Source organism: Nannospalax galili, unplaced genomic scaffold (genome assembly GCF_000622305.1).
Source record: "Nannospalax galili isolate Female #2095 unplaced genomic scaffold, S.galili_v1.0 scaffold787, whole genome shotgun sequence".
NCBI classification, from domain to species: domain Eukaryota; kingdom Metazoa; phylum Chordata; class Mammalia; order Rodentia; family Spalacidae; genus Nannospalax; species Nannospalax galili.
The window spans coordinates 779,513-802,133 of NW_008356318.1; the positions used below are offsets into that span (position 1 = coordinate 779,513).

Here is a 22,621-nt window from a genome sequence, read left to right on the forward strand (position 1 = left end):
CTTCTGCAAGAACAGTCAGTGTTCTTAACCACTAAGCCATCCCTCCAACCCTCTAAAATATTTTATTATCTTTATTTTATGTGTAGGAGTGTATTACCTGGAAGTGTACTGGTGCCTGTGAGATATTTTATAGGAAATCAAGGGTCTCAGTTAATCATATGAACTCACAGCAACACTGACAGCATGAACAAGTCCCACACAAACTCAAGCCAGGCAAAACTCTCAGCATAGACATGAAAAAGTACACAAGAAAGCCCCATGCCTACCTGAGGAACGACTGGCAACCACTGACTGTTGGGAAGGGGAGATTCAGTTTCATTTAAAGGTAGGATTCTTGGCAAGTTAACCAGGCTCCAGTGGATGAACCCACATTAACCAAATTGACTCTGATTAACCCAAACTGACTCTATAGGCATATATTTCCTGTACTCTAATTTGGTGGGGATGGTAATGGGGAATGCAGATAGGGGAGGAGATCTAAATGTGATGAGAATATCCTGAATGAAATTTGCAAAAATTCAGTTAAAAAAGGACAAAAGTACTAGCATATGATGATCCCCCTTCTCTGCAGTTTAGCTCTCCACAGTTTCTATTTCAGTTATCTATGATCAATGGTACTCTAAAAAATTAAATGAAAAATTACAAAAAGACCCCAAACAATTTATAAAACTTAAAAAGAAGAAAATCAAAGAGCATCCGACTTGCATTAAGACACTGGAGAATTTGGATGACTGTGACAGGATCTTGGGAGAAATGTAGAGAAATATGACAATGTGCTAATGATTTTTTCAATATCATAGGGGTATATGAGTACTACAGAGCAAGGGCACCCAGTGGGACTTTCTGTGATTAAAGCAATATTCTGTATCTGTCTAGTCCCTCAGACCAGCCACATGTGAATGAAGAAATGCACTTTAAACTCCGTTGAATTAGTTTAAGATGAAATTGAATCAGCCACATGAGACTGGTAGTAACCCTATCAAACAGCATAGTCATGGAAGCATGAGTGAGAAGCTGTAAGTAGCAAGCCAGGGGTTCAGGCAAGGCTCTCTGACAGAGCTGACATTAGCCAGTTTGATATAAAGAAGCAAAGTGTCAAAACAGACCATTTGAACATATATTTAGCTTTGGGGATGGGAAGAAGAAGTACTTGCCACACAAGCATGAGGACATAAATTCAATTCAAGCACCCATGTGATTAATTTTATTTATTTATTTATTTATTGGTGTTTTTGAGGCAGGGTCTCCCTGTAGCCCCAGCTAGCCTGCAACTCACTATGTAGACCAGGCTGGCCTTGAACTCACAGAGATCTGCCTGCCTCTGCTTCCCAAGTGCTGGGACTACAGGCATGCATCACCATGCCCAGCCAAGGATTAATTTTTTAAAAAGCCTCAATAGCACATACTTGCAATGCCAGCATGGGGGAGGCAGAAGCAAGAGGATCCCTGGGACTTGATGGCCAGCTACTCTAGGAGAATAGTTGAGTTCCAGATTCAATGAGAGTCTATCTCAAAAAATAAGGTGGCCAGTGAATATGAAAGACATTCCATGTTGACCTCTGGCCTACACACACACACACACACACACACACACACACACACACAAATATCCACATACAGCAGAAATATATCTGGCTTTTAAGAAAAAGTTATTGAACCAGGCATGGTGGTGCACACCTTTAATCCCAGCACTTGGGAGACAGAGGCAGGTGGATCTCTGTAAGCTTGAGGCCAGCCTGGTCTCTATAGAGAATCCAGGCTGGCTGCAGCTACAGGGAAACCCTGCCTCAAAAAACCAAAAAAAAAAAAAAAAAAAAAAAAAAGAGAGAGAGAGAGAGAGAGAGAAAGTTATTGATCAATTGCTTAGCCATCTGCACTCATACGACTTGTTTTTTAACATGCTTTTCCTTTTCTTAAATGTATCATTAAGTGAAGTGTTTTAAGTAAGAAAAAGAATATAGTAGAATATACAAAGTACTGCTTGAAACAGATTCTTTCAGTTGCCATGTACACAGATTCCCTAAAATCAAAACTAAGGAGTGTTTTCAGGGGACAGGGGATGAGGCAAGCCTCAAGCTGTCACACATGAAATTGGGAGGTGGTTGCCTTCTTGACTTGCTGTCATTCTTCTTGATCTTACCTCACTTTGCGGGTCTGCACACCCTCTCCACAGTTATCACGCATGTCCACAAAGGTCACCTTGCAGACACTCCATGGCTCTGTGACCCATATATACTGGTTGCAGTCACTGTGGCATGGGACCACCTCATACACCTGAAACACATATCTGGTAACTTCAGGGAATGGGAGGAGACTGGGGGAGATTAGAGGGAGTAGATAGGACGCTCCCACACCATCAGTCATTTCATCAGTGTCCTTTCCTTCCTTTCCCTTTCTGTTCACATTCTACTGGGGGAGGAGAGGCAATTTCTTGAGAGGTGCAGTCGTGAAGGAGAGGGATATCTGTGCTGCATTGTCTCATGCAGCAGTTGCACTGTAGGTACAGATCTAGCCCACTGGACCAGATTAAAAAACATATTCCTGAACTGATCTTTAACACACTGTGCTAGATAGCTTCAATGTCAACTTGACACATCTGGTAGAGGGAGCCTCAATTGGTGAACTGCCTCCATTGGACTGGCCTGTGGCCATTATCTCTGGGGCATCTTGATTATTGAGAGATGTGGGAGGACCCAGCCCACTGTGGGTGGTGCCACCCCTAGGCAGGTGGGTCTACGTTGTATAAGAAAGCAGGCTGAGCAGGGACCAGGGGCATAAACCAGTAAGCAGCTTTTCTCCATGGCTTGTGCTTCATTTCCTGCCTCCAGGTTCCTGCCCTTACTTCTTACCTTGGGCTCCCTGATCAACTATGTGACTCAGGAGATGTAAGACAAATAAGCCCTTTCCTCCCCAAGTTGGTATTGGTCAGGGTATTTTGTCATAGCAATGGAGAAACAAACTAGGACACACACTATATTATAATTTTTGGGATCGCCTATCTTATTACAGTTTTGTGTGTCTTCAATTCTTAGCTCAGGGTACCTATGTGCTAGACACTCGATTGAGATTTGTCAGAGGAGAGAATTCATGAAACGAATATTTTAAGTACATCTGTTTTCCAGAAAAATATAATTTGGCCTGCCTTACATATGAATGTATATACATAGTAATAAAACTTAACTTTTCATACTGGGAACTGAACTGATAAATTGAAATAAACCTATCTTAAAACAACTCCTCAATAACATGGGGTTTGAGCAATGTCCTAAATTTGGTCTCACAGAACATACAGCTATAGTTATAGTTACTAAGCAGCAAGGGCCTCACAAAACACAGCACACTGCTGGTCAATGTCTACAAAGATTTTTGGCCTGTTATGTTTTATTTTAGGAATTTTAGAACAATGAACCAATTATGCTATTCTCCCAATGAGAAAAATAAGTAAAGAATAAATGAATCATCATTCATGGCATCCAAGCTGACACAACCATTGAAGAAGCATCTAAAATCATTTCTGTAATCTGTGAAAGTACAACTCTGTTTCCCATTTTACACATGCACACTGTGGCATAGGATGGTTTAGGTTATCGGCTCTAGAAAAGAGGTTGAAACAGTAGAGCTATTTTGTGTAATTTTTAGTGGACTATAAACCTAAGTAAACACAGTGGACCTAACCGAAATAAGAATAAAAATGGTGCACTGTTGGAATAAAACTCCATAGCTACTGCCGTAGCAAGCACATTCTCATTTTGTAGAAATATTAAAGCAAGACTATTATCACATGGCTAAAACACTACCCTACTGCTCCCAGGGAAAGAAGAAAATTGAAAGGGATTTGCTGCTCTTCTTAATCATTTTATTGATTTCATTTCATCTTCCTTTGTTGGGGTTAATGACGATTTCATAGCCATCTCCAACACACATTTGCAGCCCACCTGCTCTGTGTCCATTTCTTGAGCATAAATGAGGGGTGTCATCACCTTGTTAAAGTAGGAGAGGTGAAACCTCATCACCTCTCCCCAACTCTTCAGACTATAAATAAGGACATACAAGTAACTATACATGCCAGAAATAAAAATGGAGTAGGTAAGATCTTTTTATTGGAGATTTTTCTTCTAACAGAAAATAAAACACAGTAGCAAGCTAAGTAAAATGACTGATGTCACAGATCTCATCAGGCTAATGGGACAAAAGGACACATGTAAAGGTCTTTGCATGTGATTTGAAGGAGAAGTAAACAAGATCTGCTGAAAAAAACCCACATTCTTGGAAATCTATATTAAACAATAAAGCACTTGGAAGAATCATGGTGTTTATGACTGCTTACCTGTGCCTGGGGTAGTTTTGATCAGGAACGAGAGAAGGATGAAAAACAGACAGGTTAAAATGTCAGTATATTTTGATAAGAGCTCATGATTTAAGTTTCACATACGAATACTTATTTATAAAAGCATATTTGTAGTGTTAGAACCTTTTTTCTTAGGCTTTAGGAAGGATAAAACTTATTATTACTTAAAAGTAGGGTGTGTGAATCAGATGTGGTGGCACATGTCTTTAATCCCAGCACTCAGTAGGCAGAGAAAAGTCAATCTCTGAGACCAAGGCCAACCTGATCTACATAGTGAGTTCCAGGTCAGTCAGAGCTACAGAAAGACCCTGTTTCAAAAACAAAAACAAAACACCCTACAAAACACAAGCAAAACATCTCCCCCCCCTCAACAAATTCTGTAAGATGCACAAAATGAGCATTTCCCACAATACAACCAAGGGGTGCATGGGCAGGATGAAAAGGCTTGGGAAAAGATCTCACAGACTCTTTCATGGGAAACTGACACACAACTGCACATAACTTATGATCCAACTGGCAAATGGAATATATATATATATATGGAGAGAGAGCTATCTACACATTCATCTATTCATCAATCTACCTTAATCCATCCATCCATTTTGTAGGAAATAAAGCCCTAAGAACTTGCTTCTTTACTGAAAAATGGAACCTCAGAAACCACCTTCAAGTAAATGGCCTGCTATAGAGCTTATTGAAAAATTTAATTGTAGTAAAACTCTGCATGTTTCATATATTTGATCATTAATATATTTTGCATATTATTTCACCTATTTTATTAAAGATTAAATCCCTAACATTGCATTTATATAAACATTTTTGCTTAAAATCAGATGTCAAAAGATCTATTGTACTATTTTTGTTGTTCTTTTTTTATCTTTGATTTTCAGTTGTTAACCTTTTTTTTCCCGTTGAGACAGGATCTCACTATATATGTGTTGCTGGCTTGGAACTCACTAAGTAGACCAGGTTGACCTCAAACTCACAGAGATCTTCTTGCCTCTGCCTCCAAAGTGTTGGGATTAAAGATGTGTACCACACGGCCAGCTCAGTTGCTAATCTTTTTAATATACTGAGAACAAGTACACCAATATCCTTATCAGATTCTGCCTGAAATTTTATGAAAGAAAGTCTGTGACAGTCAAGTTATCTGGGGCTAAAGAAATTTCATGTGGAGAGGACTTTGGACAAGGTCACTAGGTTTTGGAAACTGGGAAAATCCCAGGCAACTATGGCCTATTTGAACTGCCTACTAACTAGCTGAACACACACACACACATGCACAGGACAGTGCAGTGGGTAGAGTATATACATACTTTCTCTTCATTATGACTACGATCATAACTTATTAACATCTAAATTTCCCATTGGAAAGTCAAGGTTTCCAAACTTACAGAGGAAGATTTTTTTCTGGATCATATCATATGACTTCAGTTATTCTGTTTCATATTTATCGTTATAGCTGTGGAAATTAATTTTCTGCTTTGGAAATAAATACTCGCATTTTAGGAATACACAAAGCTCGATGACAAGTCAGCTCAAGTGCCAGCAGATGGCAGTAACAGAGTGTGTTACTCAACCTCAGGGGCCTAAAATCATCAACTGGAAAAATTCAGACTCTGAGAACACTTTCTATGGAGTTTAATTCTCAAGTGTCTTTATTTTTATTTACTTGTTTCTTCGTTTGTGTATAGTGTTGTTCTGTTCTGTGGTTCTGTTCTTGTATAGTGTGTATTCTGTCATCAACAGACAGGTAAATCAGGAAGGAAACTGCAGATGAGCAGGGCAGTTAGAGGATAAAATGAGACAGCCTGTGGACACATGAAACAGCTGTACACATTTAAATACTTGATTCATGTGATATCAGTTCAAATTCAAAACACAACATCTGCACACACTATAAAACTGATTCTTTGTTAATTTACATGCAGACCAACTGTAACAACAATTGTCTGTTCTGTTATGTTTAAATTAATCACAATCCCACCATTAACCTTTTCACTTTTTATCTCCATTAGAGTACAAATAACAGCCATTGACAGCAGCTAATGAAGTATGCATGTAAACTCTAATAAAGCTCCAGTTTTCACAAAGGGCCTATGACTAAGGTGCTAGCATACTCACAGTGACTTGAAGACTCTCTTCATATTTCTTTTCCTAAATTTATTTTACATAAAACACATTGAAATAGTGTGCTTCCCCCACCTAATTTTAGTACCATACCCATATTTTTTCTTTTCTTTTTTTCTTTTAAGTAGTTGGTAATTGAGATGTCTTCTTCAGAGTCTAGGGAAGCTCTAAGAATGACACAGTCTTATCATAGCAGTTAGATACAATTTTATGACAAATTAAGTACCACGACATAATTTTAGAGACAGGTGTCATTTCATCCTTACTGAATTATATCCATATTCAGACACTTGCTGTGCTCTGAATCTTCAGAGGATTCAAAGGTAATATATCTAATTTGAGATTTTAGTAAGTTACATGTAATTTATCCAGGCATTACAAAAATAATATCAATCAGATTTCTTATTCAGAAGGTATCATTTAATCTTGTCCACTTTTGAGAAATAGTAGATCCTTGGGAACACAAGAAATTATCTTAATACACTCAGTGCTGGGAAATACCTGGTTGACGTGGTCTAATTTGGGACAAGGCCTTCCTCCGTTATACGGCTTTTCCCGCAGCCACTTGGACCGGACCTTCACTCCACTGCCACAGGACTTGCTGCAGCGGGACCAATTGGACCACTCGCTGAGCTTGCAGTCTGAGGGGCAGGGGATAATGCAGGCTTCCTCAATGTAACCTGAGTGGAGGAAAGCGAGACAAGAAGCCACATGTCACTCTCTGACTCACACTCACCATTCCAGCTCATTTAGAAGGTCCACATTTGACTTGACAGCAGCTTGCAAATGAAGAGATGTCTCCTTCATTGGGGGCTTAAATGAAATTCTGCAGGGAAATGACGCATCCATACAGTAGCTCTATTATAATAACAGCTGAGTAGCTGCCCTATGATCTGCTTAGGATTTATGCCCACCAAGTTTCAACGTTTCTGATTTTCTGACAGCTCTTGCTTAATTGACAGTAACCTGTCTGCTACCATCTCTTTCTTATGCTGCCAGACCACTATGTTTAAAAAAACCTAACACAGTTTTCTGTGGCACCCTATCTGTAGGGTTCCTCCTCAAGAAAATTCAGTCCCTCTCAATCAACAAGCAAAAGAATCCATTTAACTTAGCACCTTATGTTTCCCCTTCCTTGAAAATCAGTCCTGAAGAAGGAAATTGAAGGATGTTATGTAAATAAGCCCCATATTTTCACAGTGCTGTCACTAGGAAAGCTACATCATATCTTGTATCCATTTTATTCTCTTGGAAATTTTCAATGTGTCAGGCAGAAACAAGTAAACAAATAGAAATGATTGTCACATCTAAGACCACATGTTAAGAGATGGTGAAAGGCTTGCTGAGGTCTAGACCATTGCTCATTCCATCTGCTCACCCGTGGAGTGTCAACAGTTGATGTGGGAAGTGGCACTATTTTCTTTGAATAGTCCTTCCGTAAAAACTTGGCAAATGACGATATTAAATTATCCCTATTGTTCTCAAGGCAAATATGTGGAAAAAGAAAAATTCCTCTGGGCAAGAATCAAATGCCTGCTTTTCCTGCTTCCGTAATATTTACTGTGGAAAAAGATAAAAAACAGTCTGCCTTACCATTTTATATCAATGGCACAGACTTGGTCTTGAAAATGATTTTCATATGCACAACCTGTGCTAGGGAACTCCATGCACACTGAAAACGGTTTTTTTTTTTTTTTTTCGAGCTAAAAATCATGTATCATAAAACCCAGCTCATTTTGCTTTTTAGTATATTTATTGAGTTTTACAATTATCATCACCATCTAATTTTAGGGAATTTTTTATTAGTCCTCTCCAAAGAAATCCTGTCTTAGTAGTAGCAGTGCAGTATCTGCTTCTCACCTTCCTATCTGCCAATAATTCATTTATTTACTTTTGTTCGCTACAAAATTACCTGTTGTGGACATTTCATAGAAAAAAAGACCAAATGAAACAGCCTGTGTATCTTTGTGACTGGCTTTTTTCACTTGGTTTAGTGTTTTCAAAGTGCATTCTAGCATCTACCCGCACTTCATTCCTTGTGGTTGACTAACATTCCGTTGTATGGATATACCACATTTGTTTAGCTATTCATCCGTTAACAAACATTTCAATTTTTTTTATGTTTTATCTATTGTGAGTAATGGTGCTATCAACATTTGTGCATAAGTTTATTATGTGTAAGTTTTTTAATTCCCTTACATATACACCTAAGAATGGAATCCCCTGGTAATAAGGTAATTCTACATACTTCTTGAGAAAGTGTCACTCTTTCCCAAAGTCATTGCACCAGTTTACATTCTACAGCAGTATATGACTGCTTTAATTTCCCTGAACCCTTCTCAGACTTCTCAGTGCCCATATTTGTAGCTTAGTGTTTTTTGAGGAACAGGTTGCAATTTGTTAATGAAGCCTAACTTATTTTTTCTTTGGCTCCTTGTGCTTTCGTTTCATGTCTAGGAAATTATTGCTAACCCAAGGTCACGAAGGTTTGTATCTCATTTTTCTTCTGGAGTTCCATATTTTTTAAGTTCACATATGTTTCTTTTTGTGTTAATTTCTGCCCACGATAAAAGTGAGGCCTCAATTTCATCATTTGCATGTGACCACTGACATCATCTGTAACCATGGCATGACATGCTTCAGGCTATCAGCTTCCTGAGTTATCCTAGCTCCATTTCTTGAAAGAGTATTCTTTCCCTATTGCTGGAAAGATTTATTCCTGGATGCAAGGCTTCAAGTTAACTCTTTCTCTATGTCCCACCCTGACTTGACAAGTGTAACATTACAGAAAGTTTGAAGTAATTAAGTGTGAGTCTTTCAATTTTGCTCTTTCTCAAGACAGATTTGAGTATTTTTGAGTCTCTTACAATTCCAAATGCATTTAAGAGTAAGTTCTTCAACTTCTGCAAGAAAATACATCTAGGGTTTTGGAAGAAGTGGTTCAAATCTGTTGAATTTAGGAGTACTGCCATTATAAAGTACTGCCATTATAACAATCCAGGTTTGGGGATCTCTATTTACTTAGGTCTTTAATTTCTCTTTCTGATATTTTGTAGTTTTGTTGTATATATTTCTTGAACTAATATTGTTAACTTATTTGCATTTTAGTTTTAAACTCAAAGTAGATTATAAAAGTAACCGTTAAGTATTAATTTCTTCAAATATAGGGAAATCAACCATCTTTAAGTTGAAATGGCAGATTTAGTCTTGTAACCAAACTGCCTTTAATTTAAATAATTAAAAAATGGCCATTATTTTATACAATATTTTCTAGTTTTTCCTCATACTTTGCTTAGGATATTTCAAAAGTCGACTTCTTCCACCCAGATCTTGTGACCTGGTCTTTGTGACAGAGTCTGAGTTTTGTAAACTAGTATAAATTTTTGTGTGTATTCAATTTTCCTCTTTTTAAAGCTGGAAAACATTTATCAAATGATTACAGATGCATATGCAATTTAAAGAAATAATACATAGTATCTTCTTGTACCCTTTCCCCAGTCACCTTAATGATACTTAGAGTTTTGACTAGATATGGACACAGACACAATCCACTAAGTTTACTGAGCTTTTACCTGTCTTACTTGCATGTATGTACATGTGTAGGTAAATCAGACCTAATTGAGTGGCATCATGGTAAATCGTGTAGAAATATGTAAGCAATACAGATTTGTGACATACCTTTCCATATATTATCTCCTATATTTTGTCAAAGATTATCCATGCTTTTATTTTTTATTAAAGTCCAGAAACACAATAGAACATCTTTTATGTGTTTAAGTTCACCAAAGACACTCATGAAATTAACATTTTAGGAATTTCTTTTGTGTTCCTTTCCAATCACTATCACTTATTACTAAAGAGATGACTATCTTGACTTCTTACTATGTACAATAGTTTTACTTTCTAAACTTTTTTTGTAACTGAAATCATACAATGTTAGGGTTTGGATATTAAGTATCCCCAAATTATTCTCATGTGTTGAAATACTAGTCTCAGGTAGTGGAACTAATTATTGAGTGGTGAGTGACTGAAACATGAGGGCTCCAACTTCATCAATGAATTCAATCATTAATGGACTCATAATTTGATGAAGTGATAAAAACTAGGAGGTGAGCTCTGGCTGGGCAACATAGATTGCTCTTAATGTGCCTTTGAAAGATACATTTGCTCTCTCTTCCTCCCTCCCCTCTCCCTCCCTCCCTCTCTCCTTCCCTCCCTCCCTCCCTCCCTTCATCTGTCCTGAGCTGCAATAAAGTCAGAAGAGAGGCACTATGCCCTTCCATCATGATATTCTTTCAAACCACAGTCCTAAGAACAATAGATCCAACTGACAACAGGCTGTGACCTCTAAAACTGTGAGCCAAAATAAATCCTCCCTTCTTTGTTTTTGTGGGTATTTTGTTACAGCATCAAAAACTGACTAGTACATAGTGTATGTCCATTGAGGACTTTTAACTCTATATTGCAATGTGAGATTCATTCATACTTTTGTATGTTGTTGGAGGTTATTTATTATAAATGTTATATAGTATTCTATTATGTGGATTGTTATAGCTTACTTACTCATTCTATTGGTTGGTGAGCACTTAAGTAGTCATAAATATGGGGCTGTTACATCTGCTATGAATATTTTAGAACAAGTAGTTTGGTAAGTTTAAGTATACACTTTCGATGTATGTCTAGAAGAGAAACTTGTGTGTTAAGGGGCATGTAGATTATATCACTTTATTGTAGATGAAGTATGACACAATTTAAAAAAATGTAACCACAAATTTGGTGTGAAGAGTTAGATTCAATGAAAGTTTCCAAAAGGGTGACTGTCTTAGATAATCTTCTAGAGGGCAGATGTACCTGGTGGGAATTTGCCAGCCATGAACCAGTGGTCTTTTGAATGTACTTCTAATTTTGAAGAAAGTGTCTGAAGGACTGATAGAGATCCAGAGGCAAGTCTAAAAAGAAGTGAAGGGATATTTTGTAATAGTGCTTACTAAAAACTTTAAAAGTCTAACTATTCTTTTAATAAATTACTGTTATTTGGCTTAAAATTTATTTTAATTATGGTTTGAGATGGGGAAGTAAGCTCCCCTCAATATTTTTAGTGGAATCATTTCAAATCCTTGATCTCTTTTTGTGTGACAAAGCCAGTAAATATTTAATTAAAATAATATGAGAGATCTACAAACCAACTTGTTAGTGGGTTAGTAATCATCTGTAATTGCCAAATACATAAAACATTAAAGTGCTTAACATTACTTACAAATCAATAAAACTGCATTGCCAAATGGTTTTAAAATATTATAAGAGAATATTGATTTAAAATGTTATCAATAATTTTAGCAAAAGAGTCATATTTTCAAAAGTAGTAAGTAGTTGAATTGTTTTTGAAGTGTATTTTTCAGTTTGAAAAATTATAAATGACTGTCAAAAGTCTACCTCTCAGCTTTTATTCTCAATAATTTTGATTGAAGATATAATATGATAGTTCTTATTACCACACAGAATAACAAATCAATTAAAGTTCTATGTTTCTTTTTTATTTGTCAGACTCTTATGTGTTTAAGTTCATGAGTGTTAATGGGATTTAACATGTATGACTTCAGACTACTTCACTGTATTAGTGAGTGTGCTAGATAATGTCAGTTGTCAACTTGACACACCTGGGTAGAGGGAACCTCAATTGAGGAATTTCCTCCACTGGATGGGCCTAAGTCCATATCTGTGGGGCATTTTCTTGATTGTTGAATGATGTGGGTGGGCCCAGTCCGCTGTGGGTGGTGCCACCCTGGGCTGGAGGTCATGTACTGTATAAGCAGATGAGCACTAGCCAGAGGAGCAAGCCAGTAAGCAGCACTGCTCCATGGTGTGTGCTCCAGATTCCTGCCCTGAGGTCCTGTCCTGGTTTCCCTCCATGAAGAACTGTAAGAGTAAGATGAATCAACCCTTTCCTCTCCAAGTTGATTTTGGTCAATGTTTTTAATCACAGCAATAGAAAGCAAATAACACACTGAGGAAGAAGGTGTGAAGCTTTTATGTCTATTTTTCCAACAGTGTATTCCAGAGAACATCTTGAAATAAAACTCAATCTAGTAAACTATTAAAAGATACAAATTGGGAAATATGATAAACAAAAAACAGCAAAAGTATACATTGCTCAGTCTCGCAATGTTATTTTCCAACATGTAGCAACATTCAATAATTGCCTGTCATGTTTATCTAGCACTATTAAAATCCTTAATGCTGCCAGTGAGATAATCATTCCCTTGCCTTCCCTGCTAAGACCATTTTTGAGGGCAATTAACATCAAACAATCATAGGAGATGGAACATTTCAAGCGTTTTAAGGCTATATAAATTCCTGGCAACTTATAGTAATTTATGGTTCCTGATGAATGCTGGAGTAAAATAAATGGCCCTATGTTTAGGATGTTAAAACTTTTAGCAATTCAACACTGAAACTGACACTCAGGGAAACCAAACTTTTACTTCTTGTACATTTTGTGGGTGGCCTGTATCTGTTCTGACTACTGCATCAGGTTGAAATGAACACAAACACTAACAAGCTTAAAGTGGCAGCCACAGGATCTACTACCTTTGAGACATAGCAATCACTTCATTCATTTGAATTATGAGCGTAGTGGATAAGGGAGCTGTCAACAACCTTCACAATTAGTAAATTATGCTGCCGAAAGGTGCACTGTGGATGATTAAATAATTCGTTCTGAAAGCACATGGAAAATACTGGTTAGTCTGATTTATAGCTTTGTGAGTGAGTAACTCCAGCATAGTCTCTGAAACAACTGAATTAATTTAAAAAGCAACTTCAAAAATCTTTTCTAATTAATGTATATTATGTGCAGGAGCTGCACCAGGAGTAAGGACAATTATGGACTTGAACAAATGAAAAAATATTATTTTGTACACATTTCCTAAGCAGCCAGGATATTCTTTAATAAATTCTATATTCAAAACTGTTTGTTAATGGGGGAAACTAAGCTATATATATATTCAAACTTCAGCATTTCAGTATTTTACCAAAACTCATGTATTGATGAAAAGTTGTGAATCAACCTTGAAAAATTATCATAGTGAAGTACCCAGAAAAATTTACGTAATTATAAGAAAATACCATTTTGATTTTATTTGTTTTATATACGCATAAAAGCATATTTCTTCATATTTACTATGTACTCAGATACCTTCTTAGGAAATTTTAACATTAGCATAAACACTAAGAAGTTTGTTAAATTATTTTAATACCAGGAGTCTACCTGGTGATCAAGTATATTCAGATTCATTAGGTGTGTCTATGTACTAACACAATAGGAATCTATAGCTGGATTCGTAAGCCATTCTACATCGTTCACAGTTGCGATAGAACAAAACAGTGAAAATGCTCAGGTTATATCAGGAAAGCTACCATAAAGCCAGAGTGGTGACTCAGTGGGTGTGGCTGCTTACCACCAAACCTGAAGGTCTGATCCCTGGAACCTACCCACATAGTGGAAGGAGAGAATGTACTTCTGCAGGCTGTCTCCCAACCTCCACATGTGTTGTAGCATAGCCTCCACAAACACACAACAAATAAGGAAGTATAAAAAAGAAAAAAGAAACTACTCCCCCCTTGAATGAGATTAGAAGGGATGAGAGGTTAAAGGTTAACAGAAAGAGTGAAGAATACAAAACAAAAATCAGAAAGCGCTAGTAGGTAAAGGCAAAGCATCAACAATTTCTTTACTTTCTGTTTATAATTGAACATAAAGCATTGTTTTTTGTTGTTAAATTGATTTCAAGCAGTGGAGCACTTTCACCCTAAAATCCAACATGGAAGCCAAGTAGGTGCAGGACATACTAGAGACTGTGTTGGACAGCCCTTCTGAGGCGTTCTTCAGAATTCAGTTTGACAATCACATTATTAAGCAGAGAGATGAGCTGAGGTGTCAGCGACAAAAGTGTACACAACTAAATGGTAGGGGAAGTTGCTTTCCTGTCACACCTGACATGAATTGTAGTTGGGGGAACTTTTTGAAGTCTCTCCCTCCTCACCTTCATGGTGCTGCTTGGTCAGGGATTGTGTGGGAGTACAGTGCTGGGTCCACACCCCTCTTAAATTACACCCTCAGCCATTGCTCTCTGTATGTACCTGGTGCTCTCAGAAATCCTTTCATCTTTTTTTCTGGCTTTTTGAGGTCAGGAAGTCAGATTCTTACACTCTGCCTTTTTTTTTCACATTTGATTAGAAAAATGATGCAGTTTTTGGATAACTATAAAAAGCAATACTAGCTGTGTGCTTATTATGAAATGAGAGATTGAAATTCTGAAATGGATTAAACAGTAAATAAATTCTAGAAACTGAAAAAGTTGTTTTGGAAATATTAGGACTCCATTTCAGTTGCTTTATATGACTTTGCTCATTGCCTTTTCCACTTGATTTAATTAAATATGCTTTTTGTCAACTATGAGCACCCGCTACGGTAGGGAATAGTTTCTCATTCAATTTTGTTTCTAATTAACCTATAATATTAAACCTATGTATGTCTTAGAATCCCATTACAAAAAGTAATGCATTTCAGCTATGTTATGGCTGAGTGGTCATGTGGGTTATCTTAAAAATCAACTCTATCCACATTGTAATTATTTTTTATCAAACGTGTTGAGTTTCATACATATCTTAAAAGCACAAACTTCTAAACTGGAATCTGTTTGTAAATTGGCTATTATATGAATATTTTGTTCAGATATTTTCCTATCCTAAGGTTTATTGATTACTATTTTGTATTCCCATAAATACTAATATAATGCAAAATAACTCCACACTTATAATACCTGTTCTGGATGCCCTGACTAAGAGGACACCATGTGGTATTCAGAGTCCTTTGCTGTACCTGAAATATGATAATTGCTTTGAAATAATCTCTGTACTGGGATTGTGGGATACTGGAGAAATGAGGATGTAGATGCTTATGTTGTTAGGCAATAATGCCAAGTATGTCATCAATGGTATGGCATACCTGTAGAATGATATTAAACATTTTAACATTTAACCAAAATACTGATAACTGTGCTTTATAAACTTTTTTGTTGTTGTTACTGGTTTATTGTCAGGGTCTTCCTAGTCACAGCCCACCTGGAAGTCACAATGTGAATCAGGGTGACCTTGATCTCACAAAGTTCCACCTGTCGTTGCCTCCCGAGGACTGGGATTAAAGGTGCATGTCACCACACCCGGTGTTCCACTTATACTTTTAAAAACTTCCTTTTTTCTTTTAATTAATTAATTAATAGTGTTCTAGTGCAAACTACCTATGAACAAATTCTATAGGCGAAACTTGGGGTGCTACTGAGGGTTTTGCAAAATATCAGACTTGAGTGGAGGTACTACAACTCTCACAGATGCTTCCAAAAACAATTGCTAAAGCCATTCATTAATGCTCAGTAGGTTCTTGTATGATATTATCATTTGTTATGTGGGCAAAGAGCGAAGGCACAAAATATTTAGTAAAAAGCACTAAAAGTGAATGTTTAAAGGGAGAGTAACCTTATACTAACGAGGTATTAGATAAATCATCCTAGACTAGTCACCTCTGAGTGGTTAGAAAGAAAATGTAGGGTCTGGAGAGATGGCTCAGCAGTTAAGAACACTGGTTGTTCTTGCGGAAGACCTGGGTTCGAATCCCAGAACCCACATGGCAACTACCAACTGTCTGTATCTCCAGTTCCAGGGGATCCACCCTGCCGTGCGGGCATTGCACGACACAGGTGCATTTACCTACACGCAGGCAATACACGCATACACATAAAATAAAAATAATAAATAACATATATAAAAAATAAATGAAAATATTAAAAAAGAAAGTAAATGTAAAGAAAACGTTCCAGCTGTCTAAATGCCAGTATCATGCTCACATGGCAATAGAGTTTTCTAGAAGCACTGAATCATGACTATTGAATTCTCAAAGTAAAAGGTAGCCAACACCTTTATGTGATTTGTGTACTGCTTACAAACAAGACAACATATAACCTGGAGTGCTTGCTTATTTCTCTAACTGAACTGAAAACATTTTTTTTCTTCTTACTGCTTTGACAGATAAATTGTGATATTTTGAAAGATATATTGACTTGGTTTCTTTGTATGATCTAAGAGGATTTCTTCTTTATACATGAAAAAATGCCATAGTAAAATGCTAAATGTGCATTGACTATAATATCTGAAATAATTTTATTGATTAAAGTTTAATAAGGGGCTGACGAGACGGTTCAGGGGGTTAAAGCACTTATTGCAGAGTCTGATGACCTGAGTTTGAGCCTCAGGACCTACATGGTAGAAAGAAAGAACATATTCCCAAAAGCACAGGCATTGTGGCATATGCCACCTACACACATAGACAAATAAATGTAAGTTTTTAAAAAAGTTTAGTTAATATGGGACTCTTTCAGCAGAACAAGACATTTTTTTTCAAAAGGGAAGATCACAATTGAGCTTTGTTTTTCTGATTTTCCATTCAGCATTTAATGCATTACTTTGGGGTGCTAAAACCCAATAATGAAACAATGTAAGCACATTAGAGTGCTCTAAATTCATGCTTCCATTCATAACAAGGGGCGAAAATGATTCCCCAATTTTCCTTATAACCATGCCTCCTGGAATGTTCCCTAGGGTAACAGAGAAATTGCCAGTGGGTTTTTTTTTTTTTCCCACTCTATAGGCTCATTCTGTTTGTTTTTAAAATTATACTTTTACAAGCTTTCTGTTTGTGAAGATGACATCAGAAATATATATCAAAACTTTCCATGGCTGGTTATCAAGTACACAGTCACATGGAGGTAAGGATTATGTTATCCCCAAATAGCTTTGTCCTACTGTCCAGTTCTCCCTCTCAGGTGTCAACTAGAACTCCTGTGTAGCCTGAGCCTCCTAAGCTTGTCCATTTGATGCAGAACAGTGCTCCTCAGACTCTGAATGTGTAGCATATGCTACTTGTGATCTGGTTGAGATGTGGATTCTGACTCAACAGGTCAGCCAAGAAGGCTGTTTCTGGATTTGCTACAGTTTCTCAGTGATCTTCACACCTCTGATCTGTGGACCACATTTTGCACAGCTAGGGTTTAGATCGCCATTCAGATAACAGCTCACCTGACATCCTGTTTTCCTAAATAAAGTTTTCCTGGACACGGTCCTGCTTATTAGCTCTTATTTTGTCCACAGTTCCTTTCTTGCTACAACTGTAGAAGCAGTTGTGACAGAGATTGTGGTCACAACCCCTAAAATATCTGTTATCTGATCCTTTAGAAAACATTTGGTGACAAGTAATTTGACTAAGTTAACCCAGTTCTTGAGTTTCCTCACTGTCTGTGTTGTGACTCTTTGATGTTCTCAAAAGCAGTGTTCTACCTCTGGACAATAGGAAAGTTATGCACATTAAATATTGTGGGCTCACGAAGAACTCTAATGAACTCTTATGTTTACTTCATAGTAGCAGATGATAGTATCACAAGTATCACTGTCTTAACTCAGACTGCTTACAGAGAGTGCATTATGGCTTAAACTGCCAATGTGAAATAGCTAATACAAACTTCCTGAGGGTAAATTTGAAGAGAATTATCTGGAAGTATTTATGTAGCTTAATGAGCTAACAACTGGAGAATCCAGTATTTTTTTACTTTATCTCTTCAACTTTGAGGCATTTATTTCAAGGAAATCACCTGGAATTATTATTCCTTATTTTCATAAGAAAAACAAGTAAAAATAAAGAGAGTTAAATATCCCCAACTCTCGAAGTTTTAGACACTGTTTAGGAAAATCCAAGTTGACATGATTCCTAATATGAACAAAGAAGTTACACAATTAGGCCATTTTGAAGAGGAAATTTTAAATGGCAACAAAAGAACTTTTAATTAGGATATTATTGATCTAATTGAACAAAGCAGCTGTGTGATTATTATTTTTTCTCTCATTAGTGGGTAGAGAAAAACCTGGATATTTGATAGGTATCATATAGAAATTTTGTGGTATGTGTAGCTCTTATTTATTCCAAAGATCTCAGTGATTATCAATGGTCTGTTTGGTTATTATCCAGAAATGTAATATATAGGAAAGGTCACTAGAAAAGAGAAAGTGATACAGAGGTCCTGATCAACTGCAAACACACCAGGGGTCAACTCTTTCCATGCAGAAAATACATTCTCTCTAGCATTTCATTCAGTCATACATTCTGTAAATATTTATTAAGCATCAGCTCTTCCAAATGCTTAGGCAACATCAGTGACAAGGCAGTCTAAGGCATCCTAATAAATCTCTATTCTTGCATGGGAGATGAAGATAATGAACATAATAAATAAACTATGTGGTATGTTTATAGGGTGATACATACCTTACAATTACCAAAAGTGGAACAGAATGAGGAATTTTGGAGTGCTGGGTTAATTAGGAGTTGCATGATAAAATTTTGTCACTTATACTTGAGTGGAAAGCTTATATTGTATATTTTGCATAAGCCAACTTGCCTCTAATATTCTTTAAGCTCTCAAAGATAACCAACTTAATTTTTAAAAATTCCAGAATTTCAAATCCTTATTCTATGAATTGTTGAGGGTGATTAACATAGAAATATTTAGTATTGTGTGCAGTTAGGCACTCAATAAATTTCTAGTGAATCATCAATCAATCAAGACCTTAGACAACTCTAATAATGAATAGAAAAATACGTGACTTGGTATTTTAGTGATTTGAAATATGTTGCCATAGTGAAACCATCAAAAATTTAAAAACATTTTAAAATTATTTATTTATATTTTAAGTGTATGAATGTTTTGCCTACATGTAAGTCCCACCACATGCATGTAACATCCATGGAGGTCAAAAGAGGACAATGGATCTCCTGGAATTGGAGTTACAGATGATTGTTAGTCATCATATGGGTGCTGGGAACTGAACCTGAGTCCACTCCAAAAGCAGTCGGTGCCCTTAACTGCTGAGCCATGTCTCTGACACCACTATCAAAGATTTCATGTCAGAAGTAAATATATATGATTTACAGTATGTTTTTAGTACAAATAAATGTTCCCAAATGTGTATCTGCACATAAATATTTGTGTAGTAAATATACTTAATAGTAGGTGTCAGGAGGAATGAACATTTATGCAACTTCTAAAGTATATTTTAAGATCTGGTTCTAGTAAAAATTGAAATATTTATATGATCTGATGAGAAATCAGAATATAAGACCCAATTTTAGAATTATAATCATAGTACTTCTCAGCCCAGAGAGATTATAAGAAAATGTAAGCTGTGATAGTAAAATTGTGCCCCAAGACATTAAAAAAAGTTGGCCACATGGGAAATAGTCTAACATAACATGCAATTAAACTGGTGACAGTCAAATTGCATAACATAATTATTGATAACATGAATCGCAAAGATGGACCACAGTGATTAGACAGAAACACCCCAAGGTCAATGTTGAACAGGGATTAATGCATCACACATCACACTTGTGGGAGTCAATTTTATATTTAATTTGAAAGCAGGAAGACAGATATTTCTCCAAGCCACATAAAATTCCACATCTATTACTCATCTAGAAAACTGACTCGGCTGGGAGAAGGCAGTTGTCATAGAGCAGTTTAGAGCACACCTAGGCTAGTGTGGCAAAGTTTAGCATTCCACAAACTCTATCAGAACTGACAGAACATACTGAAGAGAAGTAGCAATTGTCCAAAGAAATCTGTTAATAGAGATTAAGTTTCCCCAAACTTTACTTTCAGTGTTATAGTAAGCTTTCCAGCACCTCATTGGACATCCTGTCACAATCGAGACAGAGGAAGACAGGACTAGTGCAGGGCATACAGAACTGAACTAGAATGGTTTGCTTGGTTAAAGATTTTTCATGGGTTCTTTTACACTCCCCATGAAGTTCAAAGCACCACGATGCCATCTTTTGCTACCTGTACCTTTCCCTAGAATGCAGTACTACATTCTTCACACCTTGACTTTATTATATTAAGGTAAGACGTTTGCCTTTAGCTAATTTTGATTGCATTTCTACATTGATCTTTTAAGTGTAAGTAACTTAGATATATTCATTAGGTCGCAAATTATGAGAGTTACATAATTTGCTAAAAATTATTTTCTAGGGGCTGAGAATTTATCTCAGTGGTAGAACACTTATCTAGCATGCAAAAAAGCCCTGGTTTGGATCTCCAGAACTTCAAAAAAGAAAAGGTTTTTTTTTTCCCAAGAGTAATATTTCTAAAGATCTCATGTACCTAATTAGCAGATCGGAGTAGAAGTCAAACTATATAAATGAAAGGCATTCTGGAAGTTCACAGGCAATGCTCCAAACAAATGATTATCTAAGAAGCTCACTTCATGGGACAAGTTAAATGAGAGCAAACACCAGATGCCACATTCCAAGAGAATCACATTTTAAAATGACCCTATATATTTATATTTAATAACTAAATGTGATTTTCTTCATTATTGTCTCAAAATAGAATGTACAGTTATTCAAACAGATATTTCTCAAACTATTAACCACCTCTCTAAGCTATTGATTCAAGTGCATGGAACAATCTTCAATTAGCAATGCACATATATTAACCTGAAAAATATTTAAATCTCTAGCTTCAGTATTGGTGGAGTCTTTGGGGTTTGATAAAAAGAACTACAGGAGAGGGCTAAAATAGGGAAAAGGTATTTAGAAGCTCCTTTGTAGGGGAAGGTTTAGGGGACTCTGATAGCTGTATGAGCATGGTGTCTTAATGGTTTATAAATGTGAAATGGTCCTATTAGTTTGTGTTGTCTTCTGAGTCGTATAATAAACTGGATCAGCTCTATTCCAATAGCAGAAGTTATTTGGAGGGTGGCTGCTATATATTTGCTGTTAACACTTTAATTCATTCTTTCTTGGTCATCTCTATCACTGGGTAGGAGATCATTGTCCAGGGCTTCCTAATACATGTCCTCTGTGACTCAGGCTGGCATACTGTATACTGATCACATTCTATTATAAAAAAGCAGATGCATTAACACTGAAGAGCAGTGGTGACCTATTGCTAATGCTGCATTAACATCAAAAGTCAAGAATTCAATATATACACTGGCCAAACAACCACTATTTGCAAACTTTTGGCAACTCAGTTATTGTCACTGAAGTTTGGTTTACAAAATGAAAGTGAACACAGTTTTTTAGAGGCATTTTCTGCTGTGTGTGTGTGTGTGTGTGTGTGTGTGTGTGTGTGTGTTTCCTCTTGTCTCAACTCAATGGACAATAAACAGATGTTCAAGAGTTTCTTCTGGCACTTTAATAACATTCTGGGAACATTGCAAAGTTTGTGAATTTGGTTGTTAAAAGTCTGCCTAGGTTAAAACTTTTATCACTTTGAATTCAAATATTATCTCTTTTCAATCTCTGTTCACACCCCCGTTGGGGACTATTGGGTCTGTTGATTGAGGAAGCTCTTGATAGGTCTCAAGGGAGAATTCTGAACCCATTCTTGCCTTCCCCTTTAAAGACTCTGGCCCCATAATGCTTCTCACCATCTTTGGGACTTATCTGCTGATTCTGGACCACTAGACAATGCCGTTTAACATCCTATTGCTGTGGTGTGTGCCACAGTGTTCCATTTAGAACAGAGTTCTGCAACTTCCCTTTACTCTCTCTGATGGAGGTGTATTTTATCTCCTCTCTCAAAGAGAGAAAACATGAAACACTGCAGTAGTATTGGATTACCGTGACTGTTGCATCTGGATGTCTCCACCAGTCTCCCATTTTGATCATAGCAGGCCATAGCTTGGTAACGGTACCCTTGTCCACATTCCTTGCTGTCTCCTTGTACCTTCATTCCCAGCAGCACTTCCACCTTCCCTTCTGGTAAAATGCAGTCTGACCAGTTCCCCACAGGTTGTGCATTGTATTTGTCACAAGGACAATATTGAGTCTCAATCAAAGGGTACAAATGGGAGTTTTTACATTTTTCCTTCTTTTTACTTTTTCCTGTGGAAGATAAATTGAAATGGGAAAATAGCAGTATTAATTTAAAATGCTCTTAAAATTTTTAGTTTCTTAAATTTCCTTTCTCTGGTTTTGATCATATTCAAGAGTAGCCTATAAATAAGTGCTAGTTTTCCTTTCAAAGTGCTTTCTAA

At 36.7% G+C, this 22,621-nt stretch overlaps 1 protein-coding gene across 3 annotated transcripts in view; it reads right to left on the minus strand.

The window, feature by feature from the left end:
• Nucleotides 1–22,621, minus strand: part of Thsd7a (thrombospondin type 1 domain containing 7A) — a 444,595-nt gene that overhangs the window by 33,284 nt on the left and 388,690 nt on the right. For all 3 annotated transcript variants that reach the window (XR_003847217.1, XM_008854527.3, XM_029556884.1), the window contains exons 13-16: nt 22,206–22,469; nt 6,980–7,158; nt 4,328–4,333; nt 2,141–2,274 (exon numbers count right to left, since the gene is read on the minus strand). Coding sequence is in view for 2 of the 3 variants with exons in the window: in XM_008854527.3 (XP_008852749.1) it covers nt 2,141–2,274; nt 4,328–4,333; nt 6,980–7,158; nt 22,206–22,469 (583 nt within the window). In the remaining variant the exon portion in view is untranslated. The remainder of the gene's footprint in view (nt 1–2,140; nt 2,275–4,327; nt 4,334–6,979; nt 7,159–22,205; nt 22,470–22,621) is intronic.